At 41.7% G+C, this 15,802-nt stretch overlaps 1 protein-coding gene across 6 annotated transcripts in view; it reads left to right on the top strand.

The window, feature by feature from the left end:
- The window catches only part of ARMH3 (armadillo like helical domain containing 3), a 129,380-nt gene that overhangs the window by 4,313 nt on the left and 109,265 nt on the right, over positions 1-15,802 (top strand). For all 6 annotated transcript variants that reach the window (XR_008577834.1, XM_054831214.1, XM_054831219.1 and 3 more), the window contains exons 2-10: positions 2,741-2,852; positions 3,324-3,380; positions 3,516-3,662; positions 5,085-5,192; positions 6,313-6,405; positions 7,307-7,381; positions 8,032-8,118; positions 14,316-14,372; positions 15,443-15,486. Coding sequence is in view for 5 of the 6 variants with exons in the window: in XM_054831214.1 (XP_054687189.1) it covers positions 2,751-2,852; positions 3,324-3,380; positions 3,516-3,662; positions 5,085-5,192; positions 6,313-6,405; positions 7,307-7,381; positions 8,032-8,118; positions 14,316-14,372; positions 15,443-15,486 (770 nt within the window). In the remaining variant the exon portion in view is untranslated. The remainder of the gene's footprint in view (positions 1-2,740; positions 2,853-3,323; positions 3,381-3,515; positions 3,663-5,084; positions 5,193-6,312; positions 6,406-7,306; positions 7,382-8,031; positions 8,119-14,315; positions 14,373-15,442; positions 15,487-15,802) is intronic.

Here is a 15,802-nt window from a genome sequence, read left to right as displayed (position 1 = left end):
AGGAAAAGCCATTTGTATAGCCTGATCATCGTAGGTCTTGAAACAAGCACAGCCTAATAAGGTGCTGGCATGAAAGGTGACTTTTGCTTTTTTCCCCTTGCTCCTCTGTATGCTCATTTATAGAACAGCAAATTATAAACAAGAACATTATTTAATCCTTGCCTCTAGCAGTCTTCTTTGTATGTGCTCTGTGCAGCTTTGGTTGAGAGAATATGAATCCCAGGTCCCATTTTGACAGAGACTAGAATTTTCACATGATCATGCGATCCCTCCGCTCACCCAGTATCAAGCCTTTGTGTCTTGTGGGAGTTAGATTTTTCTGTCTTTCTGGAAATGTAGGAAAAGTGTTAAAATGCAGCTCTCAAAGTTCAGGGACTAAGCAGAGCGTATTGATCCCTTCCCATTCATGTACACATTTGATGTGAGAACGCTGACCTAGAAGCACTGAGAGTTAGTTTATTAGTTTTGACATTGGGATTCATTAGCTGTAATTCAATTAGAAGCATGCTGATGGATGTGTTTGTATGCTGGGGCTGGTGGCTGCTTTAGGTTCAGAAACTTAGAATTCTAGTTGGGAAATTGTTTTGTGCAATCTTGGGTGAGATTTGTATTGCTAGGCTAAAAGTGACATCGTTCTTGATTTGGTTTTTAATAGATTTCTCTCTGTTTCCAATTATGTTTCTAATTAGAATAATGTCTTATTTCCCATGACAGTTTAAAAATAATGCAAAGTGTGTAAAAGAGAAGTTATCAAGATGATTGAGTAATGTTTTCTTTTTCATTTGTTAGACTGAAACCTTTTTTCATCTTAATTGGATATGTAGACCTTCTAGGCTACAGGACTAATTTGGTGTTTACAGAAGGTTATGGTGCAGTAGTTGCTAAGCTTTCTTCTGTCAATGTGTCATGGGGCTGTTTCCATTCTCACCCCAGCACACGTGCCAGCCCTTATCCAGCCAGCTATGTGCATTCCCTTTCTAGTGGGAAGACAACACCACCTCTCTGCCTTTCTATATAGATCTCGGCTTTTCAGGTGTGAGATCTGCAGCTCTTTGTCCTTCCCTCTGCTTTTCCAACTAGGCAAAGCTCCTTCCCTTCACACCTGGGGTAGGGTCTTTTGCAGAACCATTCTTTCTCCAGGCACAAAGATGTTTTCCTGAGATGTATGGCTCAAAGGTTGGATGTCTGAATAACCAACTCTGGGAGCCTGGGAGTCCTAGTTGAGAACATAGTTGTAGTTTAAGACAATCAGAAGCTGTCTGCAGTGTGTGTAGAAGAGATCTAGAACTGGCATTCAGTAGTTACTGGCATTTGCTCTTTGAGGGAAGGACAGATCTAAACGTGCTGTGGTTGTGGAAGGGGTTCAGGAAGTCTGGGATGGCAGCTAAATACAAAGCTGTCTCCACAGCTGCCAGCTCGGAAAGCTCTGGGGTCTTAGATGCTGGCTGCAGTGAACTTACCTCTCTATGCATAATTTAGCATGGCTGAGTGCAGCTACCACAAGAGCCTGCCCATGTTTTTCTGGAGCATGACTTAAGTCAAGCCTCTGCCTGAGGTATGCTGTTGCCATGTGTGTAATTACCTTTGGAGGTATGGGAGAAAGGTCAGGAGCTCAGGGATATGAGAAGGGATGGCATTCCCTTTCTGCTAAGCGTCTCTGACAAAGCTGCAGTGATGAAGGTTAGAACAGTGCTAAAGCTGTGAGGCTCACCAGAAAAATCTGTGATTGCAGATAAATACATATTTGCAAGGTCAGAGTGGTGATGTGCTTTGTAGTATCAGGCATAAGGTTGAGAGTACATGGCAAGTCGTATGTTCTGACTCTCAGCCCCTGGAATGGGTTGACTGTCACAGAAGGTTGAGCGCTACAGTTATGGCTGTTACTTTTTGTAACAGCTCATTTTGTAATAATGATACTTCCTTTTAGTTTTTTTAATAGGATAACCAGTAAGTATGAGACACCAATTAATTATAGTAAATCCTGTTTGTGTTTCTAGAAAACCCATTGCTGTCAAATGGATCAGGAAATTCATCTGGTTTAAAAAAAAAAACCTGTGCAAAACTTCTCCCCTGTGTTGTTCTGTCCTCCTCCCAAAACTGAACCACATGTGATGCTTTTGAGGCTGGGGTTCTTCTCTGGCTTGATTTGCAGAGCGGCTGGTGCAGCTGAGCCAGGGTGGCAGGAGTGCTTTAGGGAGGCTTCGCAGCCAAATGTTTTTTAGTGTTTGATGCCGCCTCAGAGTGCAGAAGCAGAATCTGAAGTGCTTTGATAGGCAGTAAATTAAACAGATAAGAGAAGATTTTTTTCAAACAGTTTCAAGAGCTTTTTGTCACAAGGTGTCCTTGAGGCTTGACCAGCGTTGAAACAGACTGGGTATCCATTTGATAACAAGTATCACAGTTCATGCAATGAGATTAAAAAAATGCATACTTTTCTAGATGTAAACTGCATTGGTCTGGATCAGTTTCTAGCAGAGAAGAATTAAGAAAATTTATCCGTAAGGAGCTTATTCTGTATCTGCCTGTGTCTGGACTTTTGCATCTTTCTTTGAAATGGGATATAGGACTAGATGGGACCTTTTGATCTATTTCCTATCTGGGATGGTTATTAAAGTCCCTACTTTCAGCTTGTGAGACACTATTAGTATTTCAGTGCAGTCAAAAAGTCTTTCATGTTTGAGGCAGGCCTTGAAGAAAAGTTCAAGTTTCCTTATGCTTTTCTATCTGTTCTTACCTTCAGGGTATACAGCATGGCCCAAACAGAGAAGAAAGGTGGGCTGCTCCGGAAATCCTCAGCCTCCAAGAAGCCATTGAAGGAGAAAGTTGTTTTGATGTATGATGAGATTTTCACGGTAAGGACTTGAGCATCTCTTCTTTCTAAAGTGTTGTGTTAAATTTTCTTGGTTTAGTTTGTGCCGAGGGCTCTGCATGGTGCATTCTTTTCCCAAGGTAAGGAGTGCACAGTGTAGGCACACACTTCAGGCTCTCCTGCTGTGATGAGGAGCTCTGTTCTGCTCTCTTCCTTAATGTCACCTTGTCCTGTTATCTACCAGGACCATTTGTGATGTACGGGAAGTCACAACTTTTCAAATATTTCTCAAAAAATAATCCAGAAAATGAACAGAGTCATCACAATTGAGAGCTGCTTCAGTTTGTCCTTCTGTTTCTGGGAATCTGTGTAGACAGAATTCTATACTGTGAGACCACTTGGTCCTCCAGTGGGATTATGCTGACTCTGAGCTACTCATGATAATGATTTTCTGTAAATTCTGCCTGAATCATTTCTTCTTGTTGGCTCTCATGGCTGTTCCTTTTCCTTTCAGACAGAGGACCCCAGTAAATGCAACCCTAGGTTTTGGGAGGAGCTGTTTCTCATGAAGGTAACAGGAATTGAATGTCCTCTAACTTGCTACTGCTGTTCTGCCTATGAAGTGGCAGACTGTCAGTGCAAGGACTTGTGTTTCTAAGGTGTCAGTGGTTGTGCAACATGCATGAACTGCTTCTTAACCTGACAGGTCAACTTGGAATATCTAGAAGGCAAGCTGGAGGCTCTGGATGGGGAAGAGTTAATGAAGATAAAAGATAACATCAACTGCTTGTTTCAGCACTGCATCCAGGCACTGGGTGAGGAGCACCCAATCAGAGTGGTCAATGCATTACAGGTACTGCACCCAGACATAGGGAATGCTGTCTTTGCTTCTGATGAGACAATGTATTTGCTGCTGGTATCAAATGTCTTGTGCTCATTTCTTTGCTTCTGAGGAGAAGTGATGTTTACAGAGCAGTTGCTACTTATTGTCTGTGGAGGTTACAAATGTTCCTAGTCTCTTTAGTCTGTGAAGAACAATAGCTTGTTTCAGAATTCAAGAGGATCTGGTGATGCAGGATGAAGCAGATGGCAATGAGCGGGGACAAGAGGGGCTTGTTCACACTGCAGGCTGTCAGTTTGGGGGCTCAAGAGTACTCTGTGTAGCTTTGTAGTCTACTTTCTCCTGTTCTCCTTCATTTCAGCTTCCTTTTTGAATTTCCATATGGATAGAAAATGAAATAAAGCTCTGGAAAAGTTAGTGTGAAATTTATACAGGGGACTGTCCCTGCTGGACTCTTCCTAACTGGAAGCTGTGAAGAGTTGTCACCCAGAATTAATAGCCGTTTTCCTGCAGGTTGCTCCTTGCCAAAGCTATGCCGTCCTGTGTCTTGTGGGGGAGACGCCCCTCCTCAGTCTTGATGTTTGATGTTATTAGTTCACAGGCTGATTCTTACAGTTTAGTGAATGCATTTGTCTCAACTCCTCTCAGCTGTAGTAATACAGGATACAAATTTCAGTTTTGGGGAAGTCACTTGTAGGAGACATTGGACAGGCAGAGCTGGGAAAAGTTGATTTAAAACAGAATATTTACACCTCTGACATACAATTTTGCATTTTATTATCATCATTATTATGAATTAGTTTGAAAGGATGCTATTAAATTTTTTCCTTTGTCAAAAAAAAAAAGTTTATTGTCAGGCATAGCATAGCAGTATGGTAACTAAATAGAAATTTGTGCTGTCTATAGCAAAAGCATCTGCTGTATGCACAGGTATAATGTGATAAACTGTTGTATGAATGTTGTACGTTTTGGCATGCTTGAAATAAGAAATTAATCTGAAAAACTCTAAGGCATATCTATCCATATCTTGGACACTGCTTCTGCCTTGCATTTTCCTCATCAATATTTTTGGCCTTAAAGCCACATTTAGCTATTTTTCCAAAGGTCGTGGTCCTGTCTGGTACAAACTGGGTCTGGACAGAACAAGCAGTAAGATTACCTTTCCTCAGAGTGCTGTGAAATGAAGGGGTGAACAAACAGGAAAAATACGGACAAATCTATTCTTTAATTTTTTTTGAGTTTTCAGCATCCAAGATCCTCCTTAGAAACAACAGAGGTGGAGGAAAGGTCAGATAGAATGTATGGCTTCCAGGCAGGGGGTACTCATTTAAATATCTGTGCTTTGCCAGTGCTAGGAGTGGGTCTTAGGGCGGGTTTTGCTATTGAGTTGTGGGTGTTGCCTTACATCTTACCCTCTGATGTTTTCCTTTGCAGACTTTGTGTGCGTTGATTCGAGGAGTCCATCAGAAGAACAAATCCACTTCTGGGTTTGACATCATCAACATGCTTGTGGGTTTTGATAAGGCAGAGTTATGCATGAAGGTGAGGCCCTGGCAATGTAGAGAAACAGTTTGCGTCGCAGGCATGTTGCAGGGGCAGAGATTTGTAAACAAGTGTGACTACCAGAGGGCAGCTTTTGGGGGAAATATTCCAGCCCCTTTAAAGTTCTTCAATTCTTTCTTCATTCTGAAGTTCTTCACCTGTTAGTGGCACAAAAACGCTTGGGGTCCCCATGTTTGTTAGTAATATAACAGAGCACTTTTCTTTCTTTTCCTTTAGTTCCATGCTGTGTTGTCACTGTGGTTAAGAAGTCTTAAGGCCAGAAAAGGCTGTCACAGGCCATTAGTACTTAGTATTGAGCCTCATACCTTGTGCTTAACTTTTAGCTGATGTCATATCCTGTGTTCTCACATTTCCATCAGCACATGTACCATTTTAAACTTATTTGATGCTCTTCACTGTAAAGATGTTGAGTTTTGGGAAATGACAAAATAATCAGTGGTAAAGCTGAGTTCCTGTTGTATCTTTCATCTCTCTACAAAAAGTAGTAATTTTACATCTCTCTACAAATAATAGTACATTTGGGGAAAATTTGAAGTAGTAACTTGCCTATCAGAACTATATTTTTCCTTTAAGAATAACTGTATTATCTGTAATTTGGAAAGCAATTATTTATGAATATCTGTCAAACAGCTATATAGTATATATTTTAATCATAACTAATATATGTACTATTAAATTGGAGATGTGCTGCTTACAAAAAATCTCATGGTGCCTATAAGTAAAATGGAATATTGAGAAAAGAAAGCACTCATATTACTGTCTTGCAACAAAAAAGGAAGATCGTATTTGTAGAGCTCAGAATTACTTTGTGAAGAAAACCTATTGTTATATGTATATAATGTATCTAGAGAAAGCTCTTGGAAAATGATCATGATGTTATGCCTGTAGTCATTAAAATGTAGTTAACACAAAACAATGTTGAGAACCAATAGTGCAAATATGGCTTGTGTAACAGTAGTAATAGCTCAATTATTGATTCTGGAATAACACAGCTTTATATCGGTACTTTTGTGTTTGAATCTCCCAAAAAGCTTTCCATAACAAACATGTAAAATAATTTTAAATATTGCTTTTAAATAATGTGATTGTTCTTCTTCAGAATCTGATGGAGAGCTTGGACTCGCTCCTCTGTGCAGAAGGTTCTGAAAGCCTCAAAAGCTTGTGTCTGAAGCTACTTCTCTGCTTGGTGACGGTAAATAAATACCAGCTGTATAATAACTTAAAGGCTTATATGAGCCACATCTTGAGGGATGGAACTGTCTCAAAACTTGAGCAGAATGCTGCAGCATGAAGCTTAAGAAGGGGAAAGAAATGGTGAATGAGAACCAGGGTCAGTCCAGAATATGCATCATTGCTTTAACCACAATGTCAATACGGGCTAGCAGACCTTTTTCACCTCATCAGATAGGTGCCAAGTGGGGCAAAAGGGGAGAGACACAGGAGGAAGTGTCAGTTGGATTCACTGTTTGTTGAGGTTTTTTTTTCTTTTAGAGAAAACAATATTTAAGAAGTCTCAGATAAATGGAAAGGGAGCAGAAGAGAGGGGTTGAGGAAAGACAGGAAGTGTGGAGTAGACAAGAGAGGTGAGGATATCAAGAATGAGGAAGTTGAAACAAGTGGCCATTCAGCATCTCTTGGAAATGGTCATCTGTGAACTATTCTGGCTGCGATAAGAGATAGTGTGGGAGAGGTCTTCACTGCCCTGTTCTGGGATCCTATGATGGGAAAGTGCTCAGTGGAGCTCATGCACCCTGTTTTTTTTGTCCTCTGCCTCCTGTGTAGCAGCCTGCTTCGGCTGCTGATGGCTGTTGTCATGCAGCTGTGTAGAATGTCAATCTATAGAGGAAAGGGGGAGCTCATAGTACGTGGATCGTGCTTCTTGCTGGAGGAAGGGCTGGAAGGCAGGACAGATTTCTTGTACTTCATGTCTAGCTCTACTGCTAGTCGCATCTTGACTTGCTGACTAAGTGTGAGATTCCGGATAAATGTGTCCATCTGGTAGTAGAACTCTTCTGTTCCCAGCGCGTGCCGGAGGCAGCTACAGCATCATGGGACGCTTTGGGTGACAATTTAAAATTTATGTTTGTCCTCAGGTGACAGATAACATTAGCCAGAACACCATCCTGGAGTATGTGATGATTAACAGCATATTTGAAGCTATTTTACAGGTAAGGGTTCTTCCTTCTACTGCAGGGGCTCTTCTTCCATAGTGAGAGCTTTCAGTGATATATTTGCTTTTCAGCTTTTTCAGTGCAGCATTGCTGACTGGCACTGTGTGTTGCTTCCATTCATAGCTCAGTCATAGATTTTTTTTTTTAATGCTGTCTCCTCCTTACTCTAGGCTGCTGTTTTTAGTCACTACTGAGTATTTAAAGTATTTTCACTTGAGACATTTGTGCAAAGATAGAAGCTGAACAGATTTCTGGGCTAATTTCACAGAGAATTCCTGTATCAGAGGAACTTTTTTCAGAAGGCAGTCTGGATATATTGAGGTTTTTTCTGCTCTTTGATAAGTTATACTTTTTAGAAGTGGAACTGGGCTTGGTGAAATGCAGAACACTTGCATGGATAATGTTGGCGATGCACTGAGATACTGTCCAGTGCTGTTGAGAAATGTATTTGCCCTTTATGCTCAGAAAGCCTATGTGCATGCTCTCTGTAATAAATAAGCTCTGTGTGCAGAACGTCTTGGAAGCACCAACACTCCCTCAACCTTAAATATTCTCTTTGAGTTAGGACACAATTTGCTCTTATGCATACATTTCATGACCATGCTCTTCTGCAGACCTGAACAGAACAGTGTGATTATTTATTCCAGATCCTGTCCAGCCCACTTAGTCGCAGGGAACATGGCTATGATGCTGTTGTCCTTCTTGCCTTGCTGGTCAACTACAGAAAGTATGAGGTAGGTATTCTTCTGGATAACAGGGATATCACTTCTCTCTACTTTATTAATTTACACTGGCCGCTGGATTATTAAGGCAGCCTACAGTACAGTTTTTAGCAGTACAGACTATAACATTTATCAGGGTATTGGCACAGAGCTACAAAAGTTTTGCAAGGCAGTCATATTATGCTAACTGTAGCGGTCTCTGACGTGTATAATCAAACGTGTATGATATTCGTACAGCTCGTTTTGTGCAGGCATGAAAGAAACTACCTAGGGGATTTGCATTTCCCTCATGAAAGTATTCTAAGGAAGGTCCTTTTGGAAGAATTACGGTTGTGCCAAACTTGCGTATTTGCCTCTCTGTGTGTGTATGTGCAGTTATACATAATCTCCAAAGTAAAACGAGCTGTCAGTCATCTTGGGCTTCAGACTGAATTTGTGATTCAGAACCTGACTAGCAGACTGAAAGAGCACAGTTCTCAGAAGAGATGGTGAAGCTGTGACCAAAGAATGAATTGAAACATCACAGCTACTATTTCTGAGAGAGCTCTGTCTGTCTCTCTTTGACTGATTCCTCTCTGAGAAACTTTATTCATCTTCCTTTTTCTAAACTGGTTGTGCTACTTTGTGGTGTATTCCCTTTTTTTTCTGTTATTTATCACCTTGAAAAAGAAGCATTTCAAGTGTCAAAAAACCACCTAATATTGGCTTTTTTTTGCATGGGGCAAGATGCTTTAATGATCAATCTTATCTTTTCCCATAATTAGGAATATCTTAATATACTTAGATTGGCAAAAAATGGGAAGGTGCTGGAATACCCCCTCTTCAACAGAATTACTGGGAGGGAGCAGGCTCCAAAACCTGCCTGGTTTTATAGTAGATCTTGTTTTGACTTATGAATTGACCTAGAGAATAGGCAAAGACAGGAGCTATGCTTAGTGTCAAAGTAATCCCTGTTAATTTCTCATTCCTGTGAAAGTTGTCAGAATCCTGAATTACAGATTCTGTTCAGCAGTCTGTGCCCTGGTAGCATGAAACAGGAGCATGGAGTTTGGTTTCAGTATATGGCTGTGGGGGAAAACTGTTGGGAATTATATGGGTAGGGTTACTGAGGAGGGCAGACTGGAAAGACCAGAGGGGTCATTGCAACATTCAGGTCAAAGGGTGGACAGCTGTGTAGTCCCATCCCTGAGCTATGGAATATTATTCAACATATATTCATCAATTACTTGGATGGGGGACAGAGTGTACCCTCAGCAAGTTTGCTGGTGATACAAAACTGGGAGGAGTGGCTGACACACAGGAAGGCTGCGCTGCCATTCAGACAGCTGGACAGACTGGAGAGTTGGGCGGGGAGGAACCAAATGAAATTCAACAAGGGCAAGTCTTGTGCCTAGGGAGGAATAACCCCAAGCACCAGTACAGGTTAGGGGTTGACTTGCTGGGAAGTAGCTCTCCAGAGAAGGATCTGGGAGTCCTGGTGGACAACAAGCTCTCCATGAGCCAGCAATGTGCCCTCATGGCCAAGAAGGCCAATGGTATCCTGGGGTGCATTAAGTAGACCATGGTCAGTGGGTTGAGGGAGGTTATCTTCCCCCTCTACTCTGCCCTGGTGAGACCACATCTGGAGTCCTGTGTCCAGTCCACAGACTGGAACACAGGAAGTTCCATCTGAACGTGGGGAAAAGCTTCTTCACTCTGAGGGTGACTGAGCACTGGAACAGGCTGCCCAGAGCCTGGTTGTGGAGTCTCCTTCTGTGGAGATATTCAAAACCTGCCTGGATGCAATCCTGTGCAACCTGCTCTAGGTGATCCTACTTTAGCAGGGGGGTTGGACTAGATGATCTCCAGAGGTTCCTTCCAACCCCTACCATTCTGTGTTTCTGTGATCCCTGTGTACTATAGTTCAGGTCCCTAGCAAGGTAGAGTGCTGTGAGTACGTGAGACTTGTCCTCTGCTCTTTGCAGTAGCTTTCTGTAGAGTATTGAGTTGGGGTTCAGTGCTTTGGAAAACACTGTCCTAGATGTTTGCAAACTGGGCACCCAAAAGAAATTGTGCTGATGTTGAAAAAGTACAATCCAACCTGAGGCTGACATGTAGCAAGGGGAATTTCAGCTTGAGAAGTTCACCTGGCAAGGTTGAAAGCAACTTGAAGAAAGGTTTTATATGACGGCTGCCTGACTCTGCCCTTTGTAAGCTACAAGCAAAGCCTGTAGTAATACAGTCATAATCTTTGTCCTTAAGTAGAATAGCTGCTTTCATTTCCTGTTCTTTGGCCCTTAGAGCCAGTTTGGTCGTTGCCTGGTTGTCAGTGTATTGTAGCATACTTTCATGCCTCAAATCCTTTGGAGTTCTCTGTTAACTGCTGCAGTTGATAGGTTCTCTTTTGTTCTGAACTTCATTGGTTGCTAAATTGTGTTTACAACTGCTTAAGAAAATCTAATTAGGCTGAAAATTCATTAGCTGACCATGAGTTTGTGTCTGTCTTTAATGTGAATACCAGTGTGCTTTGCATCGGGATGTTCTTTCATATTTTTGGGATGTGAATTTTGTAGTGTTCCCAAAAATTCCCTGGGGAATATCTGTCCATGTTTTCATTACCAGTGTAGCTGAGATCTTGGCTTGCTCGTTAACTTCTGTTCTAGGAGTAAAAATTGTTTACATGTGTTTACACGGAGGCTTTAAAGGGATGTCCCTAATGTGAAACCTAACAATTTTTAAAAGTTGTTCCAAGTATATACTTATTCAAGTCTTCAGCTATATTTCATGTTTGGTTTTTTTTTAATCCTAGTCCTGATTTCAGAGAACATATTTTTACCTTCATACTAAGGTAAACATATACTAAAGAGAAACATAAAAGAGTAACTAAATAATTAACTGTATCAGGAAGTTGGTGAAACTAAGTGTATGCAAAAGGCTGCCAAAGAGAGAAAATGCTGCGAGGAAGAGTATTTGATCACTTTCTTAGTGTTTTAAGGGAGGGCTGCTAGAATAGCAAGTTAAAACAAAATCAGGTAGTGACTTTTAAATAGTCAGATTCCTTGATAACACCTAGGTGGAAATTTCTTTGCCTTATGCTCAACCTGCTAGAATTGCATATCATGTCTCTTGCTAGGCAGAACTGAAAGAAATTAGTCAAAACGTGGGTTTTCCCCTTTGTGTGTTTGTCTGGCAGCATATAATGTGTCTGACAGCCCTTTGTGTCCAGTTACGTGCACTTGCCTCTCCTTGATATAGTCAGCTACAGGTGCTGAAGAGATAGCAACACTGAAGAGTCAGAAAATTATTATTATTTTTTTTTTTTAAAAAGTCTCACACAACTCAATTTTAAATGAATCGAACAAAAAGAGTAATTATTCAAGCTCCAATTCCCTGCAAGATGGCTTGCCTGCAGAGGAGATGGCCTCATCAGGGCCGGCAGCAAAGCTGCTTGAATCATCCCTAATGAGTGTTCAGGGAAAAGTCTTGCGAGGGATAATCGAGTGGACTCTGGCCTTCATTTGTGTTACAGATATGAAGATAAGTTAAGCACCTAACTAGGGATTATACATGGTTAGCGCTTTTTTCCCTGCTTTTTTTTCCTACAAAAAAAATTGTTTCCTGTACTGTTATTCCCATGTTATATCAGAGGTGGAGGTACATTCGGGGCCATGGAGGAGATCTCACTGCCTCTGCCAGACCTGTGTGCTTCTTCATATAGTACTCACTTTGTATGGCATGTCTCACCTGGGGTAGCTTTAAAAATTGCCTGGTAATGATCTCCCTGCAGCTTCCACCTTCATTTCTAAGAGATCGTTGGCATCTAATGGTGGGTAGTTCATGGAGGACATCTTGAGTATTCCCAGGTACCAGGAATTTGTGTCTATACCTCATCACTGACGAAAAGACCTTAATGCTGTAGTGTTTGTTATGCAATGGCAGCGATAGGAAAAGACCTGTGTTCTCTGAAGAGCTGTGAATCGTAGTTTTGAGTTCTTTCTGGAGGCAGGTGGAGGCAGAAGCTATTTCTAAGTTTGTATAACCGCTTCATTGATGTACTTTGAAGTTTTCAAAATGCTTATCAACCAGTTTTCAAGGCTGTTGCATGTTTCTGCATGTTGTGGAGTCGCAAGCATAACTCAGACTTTTAAAACTTTTGCTGTGATTCCCAGTGAGAGGGGAACTGAACTCTGAAACAGCAGGATTAGAATAGGGAGGCAGGCAGGGAGTATGGGGTCAGCTTAGAGGTGCTTGTACAACTTGCAGGTTGCTGACATTCATCGTAGATGTGCAGACTAATGCTTATAGACAATAACTGGAGCTGTTGGCCATCTAGGAGGGGCAGGAGCAAACTGCACGCCCTGTGGGCAGCACAGGAAGTATCTCATCACACTGGTACAGACTTGCACACTGAAAGGTGCTAGAAACTGCCTTGTTGCATATAGAGTAAATACAATGTGTGGATTACACTGGTTAATCATCTGCCTGCTGATTGAGGAGTTGGAGAAGCCTAGAGGAGGCATGGAATGTGTCAGAGGAGTAGAATACTTTAGACAGGAATTATTAAACAGACTTCTGCAGATATGGAAATGACAATTGAAAAGATAGAGGGCAGAGATCTGTAGCAAGCTAGGCCAGCTTCGTGACCCTATCAGCCGTGTACTGATGCCGTCTTGCTGGCAGGAGACATGGAGCATGCATCTTGGAAAGTAAAGGGCAACGGGAGTGTGAAGAGTTGCTCATAGGCTGGAGGTGACAATGAACCCACTCACCCTCCCTTTGTGTGATGGGACGGAGTGTATGACCTGGTCTCAGGGCAGCCTGGTGGCATTGGTCAGTGTAGTATTGCACAGTTTGCTTATTCCCCACATTTGGGAATTGGGATAACCCTGCAGCCTCTAATCCAACATAGCCCTGCTGCCTATTGCCTGGAAAAGCCCTGTCACTTTAATTGGTCGTGAGTCACAGGCTAGCTTCTCTTCTGTGCACGAGCTGTGGTGTGAGAGATTCTTCTTGTTATATAAGGAGAGCAAGAGAATGACTGAAATTAGCAAAACTAAGATGTATTTACAAAGATGGATTTTAATCTATATTTAATTGCAAATTTGTGAAGCTTTCTTCTGCTTCACTGACACTGACTAAATTTAATTTCTGAAGGGGAGCATGGTTGTACAGAGAGGACCATATATTGTTACTCAATAGGAGCCTCTACTCCAGCCTCAAGGAAATGTCTTTGCATGCTTTGTGCACAGATGGGTTCAGTGTGAGTCTTCTTTCTGAGACAGCAGAGAGGGCTGTGTGCTGCTGGAGCCAGACTGACAGACTGGCTGAGCTTTGGTCTGTTCTGATCAGTTTCTTTTGTGAACCAAAAAGAAAGCCTGAGCCTCTCAAAGCACCAAGTAATTGTGAGAGTGGTGTTGTCTGATTACCCTTATTTTTAACTTCCTGTCAAGCTGTGGGCAAATCGGTCGGCTGTGTAACTTGTAGGGCTGCAGCTGATGCATACTTTGTGTTTTATTCTTCCCATCCACTTTGGACATACTACATAGGTAGAGCCTTTTCTGCTCTGTCCTCGTTCCAAATCAACTTTGTTAGTTTTGGGCTGATGCATATAAACCAGGAAAAACAAATGTACATTGCTAATCTAAAATGCTTCCTAAATTATTAGGACTTATCTTTATAGATGGAGCCTGTGTGATTTGTTTAACTAAGTTCAAGGAATTTATATTCTCCAGAGACTTCTAGCTCTCAGAGTGTTGAGCTCTAACCCAGCAGCAAATGAGTCTGTAACATTGTCATGCCTTCCTGGGTCCTCCTTCCTTGAAGCAATCTTTGCAAGGTGTTGCAGAGGGGAGATATCAGAACGCTAATGTTCAGTCCCAGCTTCACTGCTTGTTCCTGCTGCATAACAGTGTGTGTGTGTGTCAGAGATAACAGGCTTGCAGGACAGCTGCTCCACTTTTGAGACTGACAGATGAGCTAGCAGAGGAGCAGAAACTCCCTCTCTTCTCAGGAAAATCAGGAGACTGCCTGGCTGAGTCAGTAAAGAGAAGGTGTCCCAGGCATAGCAATCTTGGTGCGTGCTATGACTACTGTTTCTTTGTGTGTATTCTGCTTTGTGGGACAGGAGAGTCTTCCCAGGTGGTTGTGTACACTTGGAAAGATAATAGTATTTTTTTCCTGAAGGCTGAACTTAAAACCAGTTTTCCTTCTTTCTCCCCCACCCTGAGCAGTCGGTGAACCCCTACATTGTGAAGCTCTCCATCGTAGATGACGAGGCCACACTCAATGTGAGTATTTAACTTGATTCCTCTGCGCTACTGGGGATGCTCTTTCACGTGTGATGTTAGTGTATGAATGCAATCGTGTCTGGTTTAAAGAAGGTCTAGGAGCAGTGCTACTGTAAAGAACCACTTTATATAGAGTGGGTTTCTGCCCTAATGCACTCTTGCAATAGGTTGGGCAGCTCATCATTTGGACAGTTTAATCACCAGTTAAATGGTGGGGGGTGGTTAAAAAGCTATGTAGCAAGGAACATGCTAACGTTGATCCATTATACATTTATGAATGAACTATACACTATTTGCTGTCACATGCTAAAGAGGCACAAGATAGCTTATGCCAAAGAAGATCTCATTTCCAGTGCTGTGTCATCTGATTTTACCAGTCCACAAGTCAATTCTTGTAGCTCAGCGGAAGCTTGTACCTGCCAACAGTCCTGCAACATATTTTGGGTTGTAGCCACCGCCTAAGTTTTGTATCCAGGCCTGGATGGAAAGTGGCAGCATGCCATGAGCTATGTGAGGTCTGGACTTCAAAGCTCTTCTTTAGGCGTGAAGTAAAAAGCAAGTTCCATGCTAACTGAAGGATGAGAATGATTATTCTGAGTTAATTAAATTAGCTTGAGAGAAAGGATGATCAGTAGCCATGGAATGGTGGAGGCTGTTTGCAAGAAGTGAAAAGATTACTAGTGTTTATGGCCTTTGTTTTGAACTTTTGAACATCTGTCTTCTGACACCAGCTTCCTTCTGAAGTTCTTACCGCTTTATTGAGGCTTCTTGAGTGAGTAAACTCTGTCTGGAGGTCCAAGGAGAGTAAATGTTCTCTGTTGAACTTAGTAATTAGATATTAAACTTTAAATTTTTGCATCTTGACTTTTGGATGATATTTTTGTTGTATCATAGCATGTCTTAATAGTTCAAACAGCTTCAGGGGAAATTCTTCATAGCAGAAGAAGAATTCATAGCATAGCTAGGTTATCTTGGGGGAGCGGGGCAGCACTGCTATGTGCGTTCATTGTGTGATTTCCTGCATTGAGATTTGTAATGTAAAGATTTTTTTTTTAACGCTTTTTTTTCAGGGAATGGGACTTGTAATTGCCCAGGCTTTATCAGAATATAACAGGTAAAACCTAATTGTCTCTTGTTTTTCAGTGCATAATAGTTGCTGTACTTTTCCACAAACTTTTTTTTTCTGTGTGTTAAAGCACTTATTTATCACCTAAGAGCCCTGAGAGAGGCAGGGAATAGTCTTATGCTTTGAGGTACTTGAGCTCAATTGTTGCTGTCCTTGCAAGTCTAAATGCATCTATACCGGCTGTGCTGCTGTGGTTCAGGAGAGATCTTGCTGCAGGGGAAGATACCTATTGTATGTTTTTACTATCGTGGGTTTTACCTCTGTATGAACCTTGTGTAAAATCTTAGTCCCAAGCAAAAAGATA

The sequence above is a fragment of the Grus americana genome, chromosome 7 (genome assembly GCF_028858705.1).
Source record: "Grus americana isolate bGruAme1 chromosome 7, bGruAme1.mat, whole genome shotgun sequence".
Classification (NCBI taxonomy): domain Eukaryota; kingdom Metazoa; phylum Chordata; class Aves; order Gruiformes; family Gruidae; genus Grus; species Grus americana.
This window is presented reverse-complemented; position numbering and strand designations above follow the sequence as displayed.